Genomic DNA, 21173 nt, shown 5'->3' on the forward strand with positions numbered 1-21173 from the left:
ATAGAATATAGATGGGGCTAGCGCCCCTCAAAAAAGACTAATAGGCTTTCTTCACCCTCCCAATAACTGATTGTTACTCGTACTCGTAGAGAGGCTGGGGAATTGGGAATTGGCTTTACTAAAATTGAGACTTCTTTTGTCTTGAAGGGGCATGTTTTGGGCAATAATAGTCTTTTCATTATGTCTGCCCTATGATCTCTGAGATGTATATTATTGAAATTATAATAAAAATATTTTGAAAAGAAAAGAAAAAAAGACTAATAAATAGTAAAACAATGTGATGTTTTGGCTGCTCTGACCTTTTGTTAGACTTCAGAACAGTTTAATGGTTGACAAATCACACATCATGCAAGAGTCTGCCTGCACATTCATACAAAATGTTAACGAAGCCTGCTTGCCAGTTTAGAACTAGTTTTCCATTTTATCAGAATCTAAAGCATATTTATCTCTCTTTGTCAGGTGCTGGAGTCTTAAGTTCAAGCAGTCGGACCACCAATTCCTCCACCAGAGCAACGTTTTCCATCACATCAACAACATCCTGTCCAAGTCAGACGATGGAGACAGCGAAGAGAGCTTCAACATCAGCGTGCAGTCAGGCTACGAAGCAATGAACCAGGTAACCCCAGTCTTACACTCGGCAGTCATGTTTATTCAAACCCAATTATTCCCACTAATGTGGACATTTGTGTGCATGAAAAACACTGTTTTAGCCCAGTGCTTCCCAAAGTGGGGTCCGGGGACCCCCAGGGGTCCTTGAGGGAGTTCCAGGGTGTACCCAGCTACATGATAGTTTGGAACCAAATGGACCCTTATGGGTCTGTAACTCTGAGAGTGTACAAATGGACCCTAACGGGTCCATTTGGTTCCATTTGTACACTCTCAGAGTTACATTAACATAGATTTTTCAATATAAATCGGGGGTCCCAGAAATGAACATGACATTATGGGGTCTGTAGACTAATATGCATGTCAAACTGGGGGTCCTTGAAATTAAGGTTGAGAATCACTGCCAGAGCCGTCAAAATCTTCTCTTACGGGGGTCCCTGGCATTATCTTTTTCAAATGGGGGTCCGCGGGCTCATTGGTGTCAATTTGACATAAAAAAAGGTTTTAGCCCATGATGTCATGGGCAGATGTGATGCTAACTAAGCTCTCTCTGTGTGTGTGTTTAGCAGGACATGTGTCTGGTGACGTGTCTGAAGGATCTGACCAGCGTGGTGGACATCAAGACGTCCAGCCGCCCCGCCATGATCGGCAGCCTGACGGACGGCTCCACCGAGACCTTCTGGGAGTCCGGAGACGAAGACAAGAACAAGACCAAGAGCATCACCATCAGCTGTGTCAAGGGCATCAACGCCTCCTACGTGTCTGTCCACGTGGACAACTCCAGAGACATCGGGGTGAGTGAGGCAGTGGGGTGAGGAGGGCTGTCATTTAGGGAACGTATCATAAAATGGGACGTCGGCGATGAATGATTTTTTATTTTAGTTTCCTTGCAGGTTTTGTATTTTAAATTTCTACTTTTCTTCTCCACAGAACAAAGTCACATCAATGACAGTCTTGTGTGGAAAAGCGGTAGAAGACCTCTGCAGAATCAAACAGGTATTAATGGGGGCATTTGATGTTCCTTTGACTTCCCAGTGAAGAAGTCTGGGGTGGAATAACCAATATAGCCTCTGCGTTAGTGGATGATGCACTGCCCAGAGACTGGGGGCTTATCTCTGCATCCAGCGTTTGAAGCGCAGTTTAAAGAATACGTTTACATCAAAGTATTTTCCTGCCAGGAAATCACTGTTGGCCTATCTTTTCTCAGCTGTGCTTAATTTAATTTAGCTGTATATTTATATTATCTAGGTCCATTCGCTATGCTCCAGATCGTAATGTTATTTTTGGATGGACCAGCCCAATAGACTGTCTGTCTGACTGACTGACTGACTGACTGATGATGTTACAGCACTGATAAGCCAGTTGGCTTAACAATGGAATGGACTAGGCAATCGTAATTGAGTAATCATAACTCCAGGCTAAGGGAATGTAGTCTATCCTCAGAGGCCTGTCATCTGTAGACCTCGTGCTATTGTGACTGTACATATCCTAGGCTACCTCACTTCACGTGTGACGTGAGGGACGTTAATATATTAAAGTCTAACTCATGTTGATTAGGTGATGTAAAACAAACATTAAACGCCATTAACAGTAAAGAGACAATATGACGTAATGAGGTACATTATGACGTAAATTTTCCCTTCATTGTCAATGGCGTTTACAAAACAAACATTGAACCTGTGCATAGGAGGGGATAGCGCCCCTCAAAAATAGCAGATATACAAGCTCGTAGCGCGGCACTCAGTGCCACACTATGAGCTTGTAGATCTGCTATTTTTCATAAACGTAAATCGTAAAACATCAAAAGGGGTTCCCATCCAGAATGGGTTAAACTTAGTTGCTTTACTTTTTAGACCCAAAAGCTTGGCTCTTAAGCTTTCTATTGGAAGCTTGCATGGTGAGCCAGCACCCTAAGTAGAAGCCTCTAGGAGCTTTACAAGTGATATGAGCTTTACAAGTGATATGAGCTTTACAAGTGATATGAGCTTTACAAGTGATATGAGCTTTACAAGTGATATGTCTTATGTAATCTTTTGTTATGACACCAGGAAGAGTAGCTGCTACTTAACAGGCATCTATGAAATAAGGAATAAGGAAATGCATACTAGGCAAAGTAGGCATGCTGGCGAGTGACTAATTCCCGTGCCAGTTGCTGTGGGCTCCGCCCACCCGCCTCCCCGTTCTCGACATGATGACAGCGCGAGCTGCGGGCGGAGAGAGAAGAAAACGAATCCGCAGCATGACAGGCGGCTGAGCCAGGCAACGCTGAAACGGCACAACACAACAAGCGCTAAATAATAATAATATAGATATAGGTCCAGTGCTGGTTGATGTGTTTGTAAAGCGTTATACTATTAGTATAGAGCCAAAGTCCTGAAGCAATCGCTCATCCCCTGGTTCACTGAAGTTTCTCTCTATGGAGAATAACATGGGGTCATCTTAAATCGTCTCATATAAGAATTGTGGTCAAAACAAACCGGCGAAATTGTTGGAGGTGTTTCTGACTGTATCGTTTACATCATATTTGATACAGTCTGTCGCGTGGTCACAGCCAGAGGAGCGGGGAGGCGGGTGGGCACGGGAGAGCCCACGGCAACTGGCACGGGAATTAGTCACTCGCGGCATGCTGGTCCATGATAACCTTACTATAGGAATACTGGCCGTTTCAGCACCACGGACAGCTCCACTCTCTCCATCTCCATCTTATGGATATTGTCACAGGCCACATTCAGTGTCAATTGATGTTAAAATGATCCTTTGTCAGAACTCTCAATATGTATGCATTTAATTTTCTAATAAAATGTTTGTGAATTAATTACTCATATTGATGAGTATCGATATTCCAGTAGATAATGAGGCAAAAACAATTAGGTCTAATCGAAAAGGTTTATTTGAGTCAAAAAGTCAAAAAGTGAAAGAGATATTACAAGAGAATGAGTTCAAAAGTAAAGTACAACGATGGATCCAAAAAGAAAAGTACAAGAGTCGAAAAAGGATAGCTGTGCAAGCAGCCGATGAACCGTACAGGAGCAGAGTTGCACTTGTTCTTCGGGGTTTCGTCCGGCATATTCGCTCCTCATCATCGTTCTACCCCAGCTTTTATAGCATGTGGATCGCACCAGAGTCAGCCCTCACACAGTACAGGGTCAACGTGAATACCCTCGGTCAGAGGGTCAATTAAAGCATACATAGGTCAAAGGGTTAATAGAATATACAACCCTGTATATAGAATAATACGCCCCTATATATTATTCTTCAATACTAACAATATGTATTTGAATCTATTCATCATGAATTCACTATAATTTAATTGTACTGTAGAGCTCTATCCGGATGAGATTGTTACTGGGGGATGTCTGTCTGGTAATGTAATGTTCACTGTTGCAATATGTACTGTAGTTTTTAATCAAGCCTAGGTTAACCATGTCATGTGATATGCCACTTCAGTACACTTCACAACATATGACCGCTGCAGAAGATTGCACATCATATCACTGACTATCCCTCTAACAAATTGCCTACAATTTTGCACATTTCCCAAGGTCCAATCATACATGGTAGGTTTTAAGGAACTTATATGGTGGAGTAAGAATTTAATTAAATAGTTGTCTTCCATCAGATAACCATGATATAGTGTGAACTAAGACAGCTTGTGGAAACATTGGGTGTGAAAAATCGAGTGTGAGGTATTCTACACTATTTGAATCTCCCAACACACAAAGAGGCTTGTACCTGTACCAGCTGAACGATCCCCATTTTCCCTCTCCACTTCCAGGTTGACCTGGACTCTCGTCACATCGGCTGGGTGACGAGCGAGCTCCCCGGAGGGGACCACCATGTGATCAAGGTGGAGCTGAAGGGCCCAGAGAACACTCTGAGGGTGAGGCAGGTGAAGGTGCTGGGCTGGAAGGAGGGCGAGAGCATCAAGATCGCCGGGCAGATCTCCGCCAGCGTCGCCCAGCAGAAGAACTGCGAGGCGGAGACGCTGCGAGTGTTCCGCCTCATCACTTCACAGGTCTGTCAGCCTTGCCTTTTATCTCCTAGAGGCTTAGATGAAGATACCCAGTCTGTCTTTATTTAGACCAGCTGCTCAGATTAAGATAACCAGCCTGTATTTATCCAAATCAGATGCTCAGATGAAGATAACTGTTTGTCTTTAATCTAGAGGCCTAGATGAAGATTAGCAAAGAATATATAAATGTATTTTCTTTCTTTGACTGTTTATAATAGTGTGCTTGTTAATTTTCACACAAAATGTTTGCCTATTATGCTTTTGTCTAAGGTTGCATTCAGCTTGAATCTGTCATTAACACGGTATACCTGTCTTGTATGTTCAGGTGTTTGGGAAGCTGATCTGTGGAGATGCAGAACCAACTCCAGAACAGGAAGAGAAGAACCTGCTTTCGTCACCTGAAGGAGAAGACAAGGTCTGCACTGCACCAGTAGAGTTTTGGCCACATGAACCCTAGCATCCCTATTCTCAGCTCACAATGTTGCAATGTAGATCAGCTATATTCAGCAAAGGGATTCGTTGTAGAGGGAAGAAACGTGGTGGCCTAGTAGACCCCATGGGGACTCTGGTCAATGAAGTATGTAGGGTATGTGGTTAATTGTACTTGCAGTGCTTTGACAATCTCTTGATTTTGACGTATGGATCCTATTCTCCAGGCACCATCTGATGCAGACCTAAAGGAGCACATGGTGGGAATCATCTTCAGCAGGAGCAAACTAACCAACCTACAGAAACAGGTCAGTAGACACATTCCACACATTCCAAACCCATTTTGACCTGAGATCAGATTCTAAAAATGTCTTCTACATCCTGACAGTTTTCTGAAAAAGCTATGTTTCTATGTCAGTCGTTCTTCGATTTTTCAAAAATAGCAGACCTACAAGCTCATAGCGCGCCACTCTGGCGCGCTATGAGCTTGTAGATCTGCTATTTTTCAATAGCTAAAGCATAACATAATGCTAACGCCAAAAGGGGTTCCCGCCCAAAATGGGTTAAAACAAGTAACGGTCCCCTTACAATTGGCGAAAGCGAACAACATGTCTGAGGTGTTGTTTTGCTACAGAGACCAGTGGCCACCTTGATGGCTTCTCATCTGTGCTTTTCCTCCCTTCTTTACACATGAAGTTCAGTGTAGCTGGACGTTGTCCCAAGTTGCCGCTGACTTGTGAATGTAATTACAGAGGGGAAATTGTACTTTTGTGTGACATTATGATGAGCTGTAGTTAGTCTTTTTGTTTTTAAATAAAGCTTGAATGGAAAAACATGTTCTCAGTTATAGTGCTCTCGCAAGGACCCGAGTAGGACATGAATATTACTAATTGCAGCTTCAACACGTTGAATATAAGACATTCTAACTTTAATGTAATTTTTAAACTTTAAGCAGGTCTGCTCTATTAGCTCAACAGTAACGATTTCAGTGCAGGAAACTGGGTTCAAATCCAGGGGTAGAAGAGGAAAGTTACGCTTAAGGCAGCAGCCTTAAAGGGGCATTCCACTAATTTTCAACATTTTACTATGTCATTAATGTACCTTAGAGCTGTTGTGTGAAAATAAAAATAAAAGTTCCTCCATTCTGTGTTTCCTAGAACTAGAGGTCTGGACATGGTCTGGACATGGTGAAACACATCTTGATGACATCATCAAGATGTGTTTCACCATGTTAATGATTTTTTTTCATAATTACAGTTCTAGGAAACACAAAATGGGATGACAGCTCTAAGGTATATTAATGGTGGTTTTCCCCTTTAAGCAGCAGCCTTAAGCCCATGAACTAATTCCTTTCCCTCCTCAGGTGTGTGCACATATTGTCCAGGCCATCCGCATGGAAGCCACGCGCGTGAGAGAGGAGTGGGAGCACGCCATTTCCAGCAAGGAGAACGCCAACTCCCAACCTAGCGACGACGACGCCTCCTCGGATGCCTACTGCTTCGAGCTTCTGTCCATGGTCCTGGCCCTCAGTGGCTCCAACGTGGGCCGCCAGTATCTGGCTCAGCAGCTTACGCTCATGCAGGACCTGTTTTCTCTGCTGCACACCGCTTCGCCGCGAGTACAGAGACAGGTGGGGCCTGTTGAATTGAATGTTTAATACAAGCACTCACAAAATAATTGACAGAATTAGGGCATTTCTGTATCCTGTGTGGATGTGTGTGTGAGTTGGAGGGGGTTTATGTCGGGGGGCTATAAATGCTTTTTTATTTAGGTGGGAGGGTGAAGGGTTATGCTACTGTAGTGTACTTATCCCTCTGTACAGGTACGTACCGTATTTAGCCCATTCTAGACGGGAACCCCTTTTGGTATTTTAACTAAGCATTATGTTATGCTTTAACTATTGAAAAATAGCAGATCTACAAGCTCATAGCGCGCAACCGAGTGGCGCGCTATGAACTTGTAGATCTGCTATTTTTGAAAAATCGTAAAAATGCGGCACAAATCTTTGAATATATATTCTTTCAGAGCGAACGTTTTTTTTATTTCGACGTCAGGCCTAAATGGGTTAGTTTACTGTCCTTTGATGTGAAGACCATTGAATTTATTGTGCGGGAAATGCACTATTCAAATAAACTTCTCAAATAAACCTCTCAACCCTTTTATCCCGTGCCTAGGTGACATCGCTCCTCCGGCGAGTCCTTCCAGAGGTGACACCCGTGCGCCTCGCCAGCATCATTGGTGTGAAGGCCCTGCCACCAGCCGACATCAGCGACATCATCCACTCCACGGAGAAGGGCGACTGGAACAAGCTGGGCATCCTCGACATGTTCCTGGGCTGCATCGCCAAGGCCCTCACTGTGCAGCTGAAAGCCAAAGGGACCACCATCGTGGGCACAGCTGGTATGGCTGCGGGCAAGGGAGTCACCACTGTCACCCTACCAATGATCTTCAACTCCAGGTGGGTTTATTTCTAACTACACCTTACAAAACTGAAGCTCAGTAAGACTTCAGACATCCTATAAGGTCAAATAAATGATAGATATTTGGCTTTTGAAAGATTACCGGTATGTTTTTTTTTTAACCTGGTCTCTGCTGTCTACATTGTCCAGTTATATCCGCAGAGGGGAGAGCCATTGGTGGATGAAGGGCTCTACTCCTCCTCAGATTGCTGAGATCATCATAAAGCTGGTGAAAGACATGGCAGCGGTGGGTTGGCAACACCAAGTTTGAATATTGAATTGTCACTTTTTCAAATAAAGTTCATAAATGAAAATGCAATTATCTTCACCGTTAATGTTTTCCATTTAATAATTTATAAATATTGCCCGAGTGGGTTTAATAACTTTATTGTTGTTTTTGTTTTTAGGGCCAACTCTCAGATGCGTGGTCCAGAGTCACCAAGAATGCCATTGCAGAGACCATCATTGCACTGACTAAAATGGAGGAGGAACATCGCTCCCCTGTGCGCTGTATTGCCACCACCAGGGTATGACCTCAGTTCACATAGTACACAGATGTGCCTGCTTGTGTTTGAGAGTAACCATGTTATAGGGCTTTCACTTCTAGTGATTTTTACTAGTTGACTAGTTGCCTAGTTTACTAGTCGACTAGTCGTTTACCTACCTATTATGTATGGTTTTTGTTTTTTTTATGATATTTGTACATTTAAAGACTGTGTACATTGGTGACTATATAATCTAGCATTCTAGCTGATCTTGAGGCCTACAAAAAAGAAGGGGAAAAAAACGCTTTTTTTTACCAACAAGGTCAACTAGTGGATTTACTAGTCGACTAGTTGAATAGTCGACTAGTTGCTTAAATCCCTGCCATGTTAATCTCTTGTTTACTTTTCTCTGACTCAGCTATGGCTTGCCCTGGCCTCGCTGTGCGTGCTGGACCAGGACCACGTAGACAGGCTGTCCTCCGGACGCTGGATGGGCAAAGATGGACAGCAGAAACAGATGGTAAAAACACCCAGAAGCACCGTCTATAACAGCTACGCTGTAGAGGAATATTAATAGGCATAATATTTGGAAGCTGGCAGACCATCAGAGAATTAACACGCTGTTCATTTTCCCATAAACAGCCCATGTGCGACAACCACGACGACGGCGAGACGGCAGCCATCATCCTGTGTAACATGTGCGGTAACCTTTGTACCGACTGTGACCGCTTCCTGCATCTGCACCGACGCACGCGCTCTCACCAGAGACAGGTTCGTTGATCAGCATCCACCTGAAGAGGGCACTACTCCCTTACGTATTGTATAAATGTTGAAGGACGCTGTGGTGTTTTAACCCATTTTTGGGCAGGAACCCCTTTTGGTGTTTTAAGCATTATGTTGTACTTTAGCCATTGAAAAATAGCAGATCTACAAGCTCATAGCGCGGCACCGAGTGCCGCGCTACGAGCTTGTAGGTCTGCTATTTTTGAAAAATCGTGAAAATGTGGCCCAAATGTTTGAAATGAATATATTCTTTCAGAGCGAATGTTTTAACTCAAATATTTGCTTCTGGGGGGTCCCTGGAACAGCATATTTTCAGATGGGGCTCGGCAGGCAATTACATATATTTTTAGGGGTCGTTGACATGAAATAATTTGAGAACCACTGACATAGAAACATGGGTTTTTCAGAAAACTGTCTTTAGAAGACATTTTGTAGAATCGTCCTCAGGTCTAAATGGGTTAATTCATTTCTTCTTCTCAAATCGGTTCAGGTGTTCAAAGAGGAAGAGGAGGCGATCAAAGTGGACCTCCACGAGGGATGCGGGAGGACCAAGCTCTTCTGGCTCATGGCGTTGGCCGACTCCAAGACCATGAAGGCCATGGTGGAGTTCAGAGAGCACACGGGTAACAACGAACCCCTCTCTATGAGACGATAAGCTCTGAAATGGCTAGACCTCAATGTCTTTGTCTCTTCAGCTTACAGAGTCCAGACTTTAGCTGCCTAGATGTTTTCACAGTGATCCTCGTCCTGTCAACTCCCTCACTCAGTTTGCCTTGTGTTGAGTTAATACTTCGTCTGCGGATGCAGAATGTTGTTTTGCATCCGAAACAGCTTCCCATTCACCACATGATATGCCTACATTATGTACATATACTGTATAATGTTTAGATATATATATATACATAACCACCACACAAAGCATGCTGTTTTTATTATTGCATGGTCTGGTTGCACTTCCATAGCAATGGACCATTGCGGATCCATCAGCTTAATTACATGCGAACAAAGGAGTTAACTTTTAGCTTTGCATTCATGTTGTACTTTTCTTTTTATAACAAACCTACATATTTTTATGTAGGTAAACCAGCCTCCAGCAGCTCGGATGCCTGCAGGTTCTGTGGAACGAGAAATGGAACAGAACTCTCTTCAGTGGGTAGTGTCTGTGCAGACCCGGACTGCCAGGTACCAAACATTGCCCCTTTACATTCCTGCACATTAGCGATACACACTATTGGCTCACCCATATGGTTTTTAGTCTGTTTAAATTCTTATCCGTAGTGTGGTCTACACGGCAAATTGCACTCAAACGTTCAACTCTAGTTATTTTGTAAGCGTCTCCAATCCTGTCATGTTGTCTTATTTTAGGAGTATGCCAAACTGGCATGCTGCAAGACGCATCCCTGTGGACACCCGTGTGGGGGAGTAAAAAATGAGGAGAGCTGCCTGCCATGTCTGCATGGCTGCGACAAGAGCACTGGCTGTCTAAAACAAGACGCAGATGACATGTGCATGATATGCTTCACGGAGGCACTCTCTGCTGCTCCTGCAGTGCAGGTAAATGTGTTCCTACTACCCAGGAGTCAATTTTTAATACAGTAAAGTCCTGGGTGTTCACTCAGGACTTTACTGCGCTATTCGTACGTTCTAATAACTTTGTGCGACACAGCCCGACATTCTCATGCATTCGACTCCATTGGTTTGTTTCCCAGTTGGACTGCAGTCACGTGTTCCACCTCCAGTGCACTCGCCGTGTCCTCGAGAACCGCTGGCTTGGACCCCGGATAACATTCGGATTCATGTCGTGTCCTATTTGCAAGGTAACGTGCTACCATGAACCTAGTGGGATTATTGGCTTAAAGGTGCACCCATTTTCAACCGCATCTTAATATCCCTCCAGTGACATCATAGGTGGGCAGGTTTGGTCATTTCAAACAATATTTCATTTTACTTTTTATTGATGCAAAAACAATACTTTCTATATAAAGGTTTCTGAATTGTCCACAGCCCATCTTATAATGAGCACAGTAAGGACCAATTATATGAAAATATATATAACCAGGGAATAAAGGGCTTCACCATGCCTTGAAATTGGTTTACCCTTATTTTCTAAGCTTTGTTAAAAAGAAAACCTGTATAGTCTCTCATTGTGCCATATTGAGTATTCAGTGTAATCTCGTGAAATGACATTGATTGTCGCCGTTTGTCTTCAGCATGTGAAAATATCCAGTATGGCTCTGGGATGCTGAACAATGGCATTTTTCCTCCCATTCATTTCCTCCAGAACAAAATCAATCACTCGGTTATTAAGGACCTGCTAGACCCCATTAAGGAGCTTTATGAAGATGTAAGGAGAAAGGCTTTGATGAGGCTGGAGTACGAGGGCCTCCATAAGAGTGAAGCAATCACCACTCCAGGAGCACGCTTCCACAACGACCCTGCAGGCTTTGCTATGAACAGATATGCATACTATGTCTGCTACAAGTGCAAAAAGGTACCGTATGAACAATCTTGTATGATATTGTACAATGAGGAAGCATGTGAAGGGCCAGCAGTGGCTCAGAAGAAGGTAGAGTGGTCGCCTGGGAGTCGGAAGATTCCCGGTTCGATCCCTGGCTCCTCCTCCTGGCTGTGTGTCGAAGTGTCGTTGAGCAAGATACTGATAGCCCTTACTGCTCCCGATAAGCAGGTTGGTGCCATGCATGGTTACCCTTGCTGTCAGCGAAGGAATGTGTACCACTCAATGTGTAATGGTGTTCCACCATTGCAGTGAATGCATGGGGCATTTGGGGCAATATGAAGTACATTACATATAGGGCATTTGAGTTGTGGGACAGACTAGAATATTTTGCAATATGCAGTCCTTTAAACGTGGTGTAGTGATGTTGACTGATTTCGCTTTCTTCATCTGCAGGCGTACTTTGGAGGAGAGGCACGCTGTGATGCAGAGGCAGGACAAGGAGATGACTATGACCCCAGTGAGCTGATATGTGGAGCATGCTCTGATGTCTCCAGGGCTCAGGTGGGTTAAAGGAAGCCTGGTTAACTATAACGTCATGTGACTTCGTTGGACTTTGAGTAATCAAAAGTATGTATGTTTTCTTAATTTTCCAATGTGTTTGTTCTTTGCTAGATGTGCTCCAAGCACGGCACAGATTTCCTTGAGTATAAATGCAGATACTGCTGCTCGGTGGCTGTTTTCTTCTGCTTTGGTACCACACACTTTTGCAACGCCTGCCATGATGACTTCCAAAGGATGACCAGTGTCCCCAAGGAGGAATTACCCCATTGCCCTGCAGGTATGTGTAACAATGATGGCTGTTAACGATCATGAAAGTTTACTTGACAATTAATTGTCACACAACTTATTCCAATTAAAAAAATGATTTAGTTTTTGGCATTGAACCTTGGAACATCCAAATTGAATTTACATTTCAGTTTGGCCCTATGGACAAAAAAAACAAATAACAAAGAAATTACATATTTAACTTTATGCTTTCAAAATGGAAAAATGGAAATAGCTGATCTACAAGCCTACAATGTGTCGCATTGCGATGTGTTGTGAGCTTGTAAATCTGTTATTTCCACTGTTTTGGGAAGAAATAGTGTTTTGAAATGTATTGTTGAATTGTGGAAACGTTTCAACAATTATGACGGTTGTGCGAAATAATAGACATTATCTCAAATAATTGTGATTAGTCGATTATGTAATAATTGCGACGGGCCTGACAATGATCACACTAGTCCAATCTTGTTAAATATTGTCATGGAACAACACCAGTTGCTCACACACACATTCAAAGACGCACAGACAGATTTCTGCGTTCATGATCACACTTTCCATCACAGGTCCCAAAGGCAAGCAGTTGGAGGGTACGGAGTGCCCTCTGCACGTCGTGCACCCAACCACTGGGGAGGAGTTTGCTTTGGGCTGTGGAGTATGCCGGAATGCCCACACCTTCTAGACATCCAGAGACCCCTACTGAAAGCTTGTTCAACTACTGTGATTTCGGGCTGCTGCTGAAGCTCAGCCTCAGGGCTCGGCTTCCGGTGTTGTCAGAATGCCCTGGACGACGCAGGACCAGGTTTCGACCGTAGCCACAAGCCCTCAGATCCACTCGTCTACCAACCACGAGTGTCCAGGATCTACCATAAACATGAAAGAGCCGCGGCTCCTTTGGATAAAGACGAAACTGAACGAATAAAAGAAAAAAATATTAAAAAAGGAAAAAAACTTGTGACGTGTTTGCATGCGGCCGTTGTATCCCCTCGGCTTCCATAGACGTTACACTCCTCCTGATCACTGAAGTGTAACAATATATTGAAGATTAAACATTGAAATAAATTTGCTTAAAGGCAACTGTGGATGAACGTGGATAGAAAAAACAAGACAGGCCGTATTTCCAGCTTCCTAACTATAAATTTAAAATGTTGTATGTAAACTGACTTTTTCGTAATCCTGTACAGTATTCTCCACTGTCAAGTGCATCATGGGTTGACGGACAAAAAAATTAAATGGAGTTGGTTAATAAGACTGTTAAGAATGTCACGTTTGGGAGGAAAATAGTGTACGATTTATCTAATCTTGTATATAATGATAGTATCCAAAATAGCTGTATTCCGAAGTTGCTACTCTCCACTTCAGTTTTGTTTGATATTCTGGGTTATGTTTTGAGCCAGAACTTTTAATGAAGTGCAATACTGGGTGTGCCTCCTATCTTGCAGCTGTTTAACCTATGGAATGTATGTCAATAAATGCCACTGTACATTTTTATACAGTAGACACAGTTGTGTTCCCCCCTCCAAAATGTCAGTCAGATCACTTCTCTTTGGAAATGTTAAAGAGCCCAGCACCTGCAGTGAATGATGGTGGCTATGAACCCCATTTAAATCTCCATAGTAAAAAAAAAGGATTGTGGTACCAAACCATTCTAGATGTAACAAAAAAAGAAGAGAAGAAAAAAAAGAAATTCCTCACTAATATTTCAAGGAGTGACTACTGAAGGTTTTGAGGGCTAGTGTTCACACCAAATATTGATATCATTGTGAATCTGTAATGCTTTTTCCCTATTAGGAGGCAGGGGGAGTGGGGGGGGGTCTTGGGAAAGGAGTGTGACAAAAACAGCTGCTGTTATATAAAAAAGCTTATACTTGTGAATCTGCTCTGTAATATCTGTGGTGGATGGAGTTGAATGGTAATAAACCAGGTTCTCTGTTTCGCAAAGTACACACTGTCACTTCTTTATGGTTTGACATTTCCTCAAAGATGATAAAGCATACCCTATAGTCACAATAACTGCATTGTTTGCCAATAATTACCGATTTTCAAGTGAAAGACGTAATGGTAAAGGTAAGACATGATGCCCACATCTTTGTTGTACAAAACACCTTAAATAATACAATCTGTGGCTTTTAATATAGTGCAGGCTGCAGGGGTAAAATGGTAAATGTTGCATTTATATAGCGCCTCTTTACATAGATTGTGCATTACATTCACACACAGATGGCCGTGGAAACCATGCAAGGCACCAACCAGCACATCAGGAGCAATTAGGGGTTCAGTGTCTTGCTCAAGGACACTTCGACACTAACTCTGGGGGAGCCCGGGTTCGAACTGGCAACCTTGCGGTTTCCATCCAGCCACTCTACCCCTGAGCCACCGCCGCCCAGGGGTCAACCATACTCGACCATTAATTAAGTCTTAAACATGAATTAGTTATTATTCAAATGAGAATATAATGCACAAATGTCTTCTGTGGGTGGGTGCAGTACTTAGTTTAGACAGTAGGCCTACTTGGTTTAGACTAGTCATTGGTTAGACCAGTCATTAGTCCTACAACTACAACCTATCTCAAACCCTCACCCTATACTAACCCTAACCTCCCACGGGGGAGCACACCTAAAGCTAACCTTAACCCATGTCTAACCAATGACTAGTCTAAACTAAGTATGCACCCCCTGTGGGTTTCGTCCCAAACTACTGTAACTATCAGGCTCAATTCACTTTGCATGTTGCATATCCGGTATAGAGCGGATACGGAAACTGTGCGTGTGTGTGCGCATTACCGTATGTAGTAGGCGGGCTCTAGTCCGGATCTGAGCACTAGACAGTAAATGGAACGTCGAGGTTGAGTCATATGGGTTAAGTGCGACACAGCCATTTCAGAATTCCGATTTCATTTCCCACAATGCTTGGCTGCTGTCACAACAACTCTTCGCCATTTCAGCCAATTAAACTCCCGCGAAGGAATTAGGCCAACCGACCTGCATTATTATTACAGTTTATTTACAATTGCGACGAGGGTATTTTTATATACTTTTTTGCCCGATGCGCGTCTCATACGTCTGAGCTTTTGAAGCGCTGGTACGGGTTGAAGAATTGTCGATAGCTGATCGGATTTTTCCACCGCTAACAGCTAAGTCAGCTAGCCGACTGTAAACAAGCAGGTACAGTAGGATGGATAGTAGCATGCACTTACACACTGCTTATCACTGTGAAATAGCATGTTTACACCTAGCCCTGAAACATGACTGCCATGATGATTATCATGGCAGTCATGTTTCAGGGCTAGTTTACACCTAGCTCTGGTCTAGCCGCAATTTGCAACTCTAGATTTTTTTATAATGGGATGAATCTAGCTCCTTTCGGAACCCTACGTTAAAGTTTCTGACATTTTGATGACTTTATGTAGGTAGGTCCAAAGGAGCTCAACCCGGGGGGTCCGGAGACGGGCTAGGATGAATCTAGAGTTGCAATACCCTCCATTGACTCCCCACTCATCATTTTGCGTTTGCGATCTGCTCGTCTTAAACGACGTTAAACTCACCAACATTGCAGCTGTAGTCCAAGCTTGAATTATTCTCTTTCAATCTGCCGAGCTTGTTTTTCATAAAAATCCCCCGTAGACATGTTATGAGCTACTTTCTGTCAAGACATTCTGTGCAAGTGATTCTTTTTCTAAGTGCTGGAGTTTGGAAGCGCTCGTCGTAAGTCCCTGAACGTCCCTGCATGCATCTGTTTCGCATTTGCACATAATGCAGGAGGCAGCAGCGCGACCCCTTAATACAAACGAGCGCTTCCAAACTCCAACATTTCTTCTTCTTGACATAAAGTAGCTCATAACATGTCTACGGGGGATTTTTATGAAAAACAAGCTTTGCAGATTGAAAGAGAATAATTCAAGCTTGGACTACAGCTGCAATGTTGGTGAGTTTAACGTCGTTTAAGACGAGCAGATCGCAAACGCAAAATGATGAGTGGGGAGTCAATGGAGGGTATTGCAACTCTAGATTCATCCCATTATAAAAAAATCTAGAGTTGCAAATTGCGGCTAGCTCTGGTCCATAGCTCTAACGGCATTAGAGCATTTTTGATGAATTGAACATGGTGGACCCTGTTGTAAACAAGTGTAATGCTTAATTGGGTCGTCCACTCACAGTTAACAGCCTTTGTATTGAGTTTGTGCTTGAAATGTACTGTAATTCTGCAAACTGTTAATAAAATGTTCAATCAATCAAAAAAGCTATATGGACCAGAGCTATAGTTTACACCATAGAGTTATAAATAATAGTTTACACTGGTTAGCACTGTGAAACTAGCATGTTTACACTGGTTAGCACTGTGAAACTAGCATGTTTACATTGGTTACTGTGAAACTAGCATGTTTACACTGGTTAGCACTGTGAAACTAGCATGTTTACACTGGTTAGCACTGTGAAACTATGATTACTCTGGTTGGCATGATTACATAACCTGACTCCGCCAGATGGGGCAGCAGAGAGTACATACTTCACTGTGGAACTGTCTTTCAACTGGTTACCACAGTCTGTTAGGTTTGTTGGAAGCTTGTAGATACATAGCACTAGCAGTAGATACAGTACGTGTTGTGGGCCCTATAGCCCTAGAATGTCTGTGATATTACCTACATTCCATGGAATACATGAAATGCATGTACTATCACAGATATTCTAGCGCTACCCCATCCATTGAGCTGTAGCTTAACGTTACTTAGTGTTTATATTGCCAATTTTGCCATAGTAGATATCAGTTGCTGATAAGTTGGCTATCACTCCCAGCAGTTGGTAGAAAGCTGCCACTGTTTATTACCAGAATATCACAGGCATGTTTGTATCCTGTACTGTGTGTAGGATGAAACGGGTGAAGGGGGACGAGGAGGATGCTGACAGCTCCTTCAGTGAGAGCTCAATAGAGGCTTCTAAGAAGATGCGGAGCGAGCCCTGTGAAGAGACGGAGGAAGAGCTGGCTAATGACTTTGACATCGACTGGGCACGGCTACCGCAGGAGATGCTGCTCCACATCTTCCAGTTCCTTCCACTTTTGGACAGAGCTTATGCCTCGCAGGTGTGTCGGTCCTGGAACCAGGCCTTCCACATGCCAGAGCTGTGGAGATGCTTTGAATTTGAACTCAACCAGCCGGCAAGCTCATACCTGAAGGCCACGCATCCTGACCTCATCAAGCAGATCATAAAGAGGCACTCCAAGCACTTGCAGTATGTCAGCTTTAAGGTGAGACGAGGCGAAAGCTGGTGACCTTTATAATGGAATACCAGAATGCTAGCCTCAAAACACAGTCTGCTTTGACGTTAATCCGATGGAACGGTAGAATGGTCTCTACCTGGTATTCCAACATAAACATCAGTATCATGAACATTTAAACCTAACCAACCTTATTTCTAACCTTACCTCAGTAAAATAATTACTTAATCTATTCCTAAACTTAACCTCGGTAAAGACTATGCCTAACCCTAAACTTATTTCTAACCTTATCCTCACTAAACAAAACAAATACAAGAACCGCCCAACCGAGCGGTCGGCAGACAAAATGAGGGCGAGTATGTTTTAAGGCGAGCCTTCCGGCTACCGTATAATGTATTAAAAGTTGTGAAAATGTATGCATGATATGCACCAGTGCACTGTATATGTATTGATTTGAATCGGAAATTAATATTTGTATAAGATCAACAGCATTATGGTTTTAAAATCAAGAGGCTAGTGATTTGTGATAAAGATGCTTTTAAACCTGCATTTGTTTTCTCCTGTATTTCCCAGGTTGACAGCAGTACAGAGTCTGCAGAAGCAGCTTGTGATATTCTGTCACAGCTGGTGAATTGTTCACTGAAAACCCTGGGGCTTATCTCCACAGCCAGACCCAGTTTCATGGAGCTGCCAAAGGTATTCTTATCAAGTGAACAAAACAATGTACCAATGTCTGGAATGGATAGTGTGAAGGAAGTTATGTTTCTTAGGTTCGTGTGCTCTGTGCTATGCAGGTGTGGCTAAAACCCAGTCATAGCCACACCTCAGGCTCACATTGTCTATTTTTATCAAGGTACAGCCATAACATGTATGCATCTTTATACATTTAAATGTGTATTTTTATTTGTTGTGTCTCCTATAGTCTCATTTCATCTCAGCCCTGACAGTGGTGTTTGTCAACTCCAAATCGCTGTCATCGTTGAAGATTGACGACACACCAGTGGATGACCCATCTCTGAAAGTACTGGTGGCCAACAACAGTGACACTCTGAAATTGCTGAAAATGAGCAGCTGCCCCCACGTGTCTCCAGCAGGTACACTGGGAATCTGGGATTACTGAAACGATAGTTTCCTTTCCACAGTGGTAATGGATACTGTAGGTATTCCACCTGGATTTCATATCATGTCAGAATAATTCAAAACCATGCTATTGTCACAACTATTGAGCCTAAAGGCAGTATAGTAAGTGTTTTTATTTTCTATCCAGTGGATTATTTGTGGCCTTTAATTATCTTGTGTGCAGAGAGGAAATGGTTTTGTTTCATCTAGCAATATCACACAGCATGAATGAGTTGTATATGGATGCTTGTTTATCCTCTGACTGTGTGTCAGTTGTGATAATGGGTCGAAGCCAGTAGTGATGTGTGGGTCGACCTGTAGCCCGCAGGTCCTGCGGGTTGAACCGCGGGGCGGGCATATGAGGTAAGATTTCAGACGCAATTATCGTGGGGCGGGGCAGGTCAACACAGAAAAGAAAAAGCATTCTCACTCACTCTCCTTTCTCCCAATCTGACTGGTTTTTCAATCATACTGTAACATACCCTGTGTGTGTATGTATATTATATATACACACACACACACACACACAGTATCTCCAGGAATCTATGGCCCTTTTGTTTAAGAATTTGGATTTGATGGTCCTACTCCTACCTAATAATTGCTCTCTGTGTTTTTAGGCATTCTGTGCGTAGCTGACCAGTGTCACGGACTGAGAGAGCTGGCGTTGAACTACCACCTCCTGAGTGACGAGCTCCTGTTGGCCCTCTCCTCAGAGAAGCACGTTCACTTGGAACACTTGCGCATCGACGTGGTGAGTGAGAACCCCGGCCAGCACTTTCACACCATCAAGAAGAGCAGCTGGGACGCCATGGTACGGCACTCGCCCAAGTTCAACCTGGTCATGTACTTCTTCCTCTACGAGGACGAGTTCGGCCCTTTCTTCTGCGAGGAGATCCCCGTCACGCACCTCTACTTCGGCCGCTCGGTCAGCAAGGACGTCTTGGGACGCGTGGGCTTGCATTGCCCCCGTCTGGTGGAGCTGGTGGTCTGTGCCAACGGGCTGCGCCCACTGGACGAGGAGCTGATCCGCATCGCTAAGCGCTGCACACAATTGTCAGCCATTGGCCTGGGTGAGTGTGAGGTGTCCTGCAGCGCATTTGTGGAGGTTGTCAAGATGTGCGGCCGCAGGCTGTCCCAGCTGTCCATCATGGAAGAAGTGCTCATCCCTGACCACAAGTACTCCTTAGAAGAAATCCACTGGGAGGTGTCTAAGCACTTGGGCCGGGTCTGGTTTCCAGACATGATGCCCACGTGGTAAAGCAAAGCCACAGAGGCAACCGTAGTTCAGCACACTCACTTTCATGGTCCACATGTTTGCACTAAAGGACCACTGACTGATCAGCAGTGTAACATGGGGGTCACACACTTGCTGAACTTCATATAGGGCAGAGATTGTCACTGGTTCCCTCTCTCTCTCTGGAGCCTGATAGGGCAGAAATGCCCTGTTTTACTTCACCAACGTCTTTCTTAGTATTGTTATTAAGAAATACAAACGCATAATAAGCCTCTCACTGTTGGCTCCTCCTGAGATAGAACTAGTTAGACTTGCTCATTCATATTTTGTGGGGGTAAAACATTTAAAAAAAAGTTTTTACAAGTTTGTAAATTGAATTTCATGGACTAGAACTACAATGAACTACAATGTCCATTGTCCAGTTATATATCCATGATATATATATAATATATTTGAATCTCCTTTTTCATACATGGTGGAGTCATTTGGGGGTTTGGGTACGTTGCTTGTAGTGACACTACCACTCGGGTGACTTCAATTCTGTCTGATAAGTGATAACGGCTAAGATTTTGAACAACTACAATATTATTTGTACATGGTATGTACTATGTAGCTCAGGTGCGGAAAGTTCTTATAACGGCAGTGGGTGTCCTCCCGCCCTGCCCCCCCCCCCAGTGCGGGAGCGCACTCGCCTATTATTTTGCATTGCACAGTGCGCTCAGTGCGCTATTTCCGAACGCACCCATTGTGTCAGTGGGTGCTTCAGCCCTCAAGCACCCCCGGACTCGACGCCGCTGATAGTATAGCTGGCAGTGTTTTGTAAAACACGTGGCTGTTGGAAACTCAGCGATTCGGTTATTTCGTACTCCTTATTCAAATTTGTTGAAAAAATAATGGTAAATGGTGCATTTATATAGCGCCTTCATCCAAGGCGCTTTACAGAGATGCATTACATTCACCCATTCACACATACATTCATACACCGATGGCAGCGGAAACCGTGCAAGGCACCAACTACTAGCATCAGGAGCAATTAGGGGTTCAGTGTCTTGCTCAAGGACACTTCGACAGTGACTCTGGGGGAGCCCGGGTTCGAACTGGCAGCCTCACGGTTACCATCCAGCCACTCTACCCCTGAGCCACCGCCGCCGCCCGCCCGCCGATTATAATTATTTCCTCAGCCAGGCTCAGTAGACTTTCTGTATTTTAGTTGTGGAAACATTATGGTGGTAGGTTCAGAGTAGAAAGCATGTGTATAGAAGGCTTAAGCCAATATATTTGTGAAATGAAGGTGTACAGTTCCCCCCCCCCCCCCCCCCCCCGCTCGCCCTCTCTCCCTGCTAAAGCAGATTTGTTTTTTACGTAAAGGTAGTTGGTGTAAGTGATATTTTTTGGTTAGAACAAAATGTTTATTTTCTTCCTCGTCTCATCAGCTATTTTCAGGTGGGATACCAATTTCAGTTTATCAGGAGAGTACCTATTTATTTATTATTCATTTTTAGTGTTACAATTTTGTGCAATTCATGCTCACTTCTTTGTGTCATCTAATTAG

General features: G+C 43.6%; 2 protein-coding genes across 20 annotated transcripts in view; both read left to right on the forward strand.

The window, feature by feature from the left end:
* mycbp2 (MYC binding protein 2) overlaps positions 1-13998 on the forward strand; it is a 104672-nt gene extending 90674 nt beyond the window's left edge. For 18 of the 19 annotated variants that reach the window (XM_079518776.1, XM_079518788.1, XM_079518787.1 and 15 more), the window contains 20 exons: positions 460-616; positions 1173-1400; positions 1537-1602; positions 4382-4621; positions 4944-5033; positions 5275-5355; positions 6411-6677; positions 7222-7505; positions 7657-7753; positions 7914-8033; positions 8410-8511; positions 8634-8762; positions 9265-9397; positions 9853-9956; positions 10140-10328; positions 10484-10591; positions 11056-11265; positions 11686-11793; positions 11905-12070; positions 12621-13998. In XM_079518776.1, coding sequence (XP_079374902.1) covers positions 460-616; positions 1173-1400; positions 1537-1602; positions 4382-4621; positions 4944-5033; positions 5275-5355; positions 6411-6677; positions 7222-7505; positions 7657-7753; positions 7914-8033; positions 8410-8511; positions 8634-8762; positions 9265-9397; positions 9853-9956; positions 10140-10328; positions 10484-10591; positions 11056-11265; positions 11686-11793; positions 11905-12070; positions 12621-12736 — 2995 coding nt within the window. In that variant the 3' untranslated portion in view covers positions 12737-13998. The remainder of the gene's footprint in view (positions 1-459; positions 617-1172; positions 1401-1536; positions 1603-4381; positions 4622-4943; positions 5034-5274; positions 5356-6410; positions 6678-7221; positions 7506-7656; positions 7754-7913; positions 8034-8409; positions 8512-8633; positions 8763-9264; positions 9398-9852; positions 9957-10139; positions 10329-10483; positions 10592-11055; positions 11266-11685; positions 11794-11904; positions 12071-12620) is intronic. The other variant, XM_079518789.1, reaches the window with a different exon arrangement.
* A 970-nt stretch (positions 13999-14968) lies between these two features.
* fbxl3a (F-box and leucine-rich repeat protein 3a) lies at positions 14969-20509 on the forward strand. The gene is made up of 5 exons (XM_079519189.1): positions 14969-15218; positions 16920-17298; positions 17842-17964; positions 18191-18362; positions 19005-20509. The coding sequence occupies exons 2-5, from the start codon at positions 16921-16923 to the stop codon at positions 19643-19645; spliced, it is 1314 nt and encodes a 437-aa protein (XP_079375315.1). The 5' UTR covers positions 14969-15218; position 16920; the 3' UTR covers positions 19646-20509.
* Positions 20510-21173: the final 664 nt, after the last annotated feature.

Source organism: Electrona antarctica (genome assembly GCF_951216825.1).
Source record: "Electrona antarctica genome assembly, chromosome: 13".
In the NCBI taxonomy this organism is placed as follows: domain Eukaryota; kingdom Metazoa; phylum Chordata; class Actinopteri; order Myctophiformes; family Myctophidae; genus Electrona; species Electrona antarctica.

Bases quoted from the DNA above. Each gene is read 5' to 3' on its own strand.
- fbxl3a (XM_079519189.1), top strand. From the start codon at position 16,921: ATGAAACGGGTGAAGGGGGACGAGGAGGATGCTGACAGCTCCTTCAGT. The intron at 17,965-18,190 runs GTATTCTTATCA...TGTCTCCTATAG, and splicing joins GTTTCATGGAGCTGCCAAAG to TCTCATTTCATCTCAGCCCT. The intron at 18,363-19,004 runs GTACACTGGGAA...CTGTGTTTTTAG, and splicing joins CCCCCACGTGTCTCCAGCAG to GCATTCTGTGCGTAGCTGAC.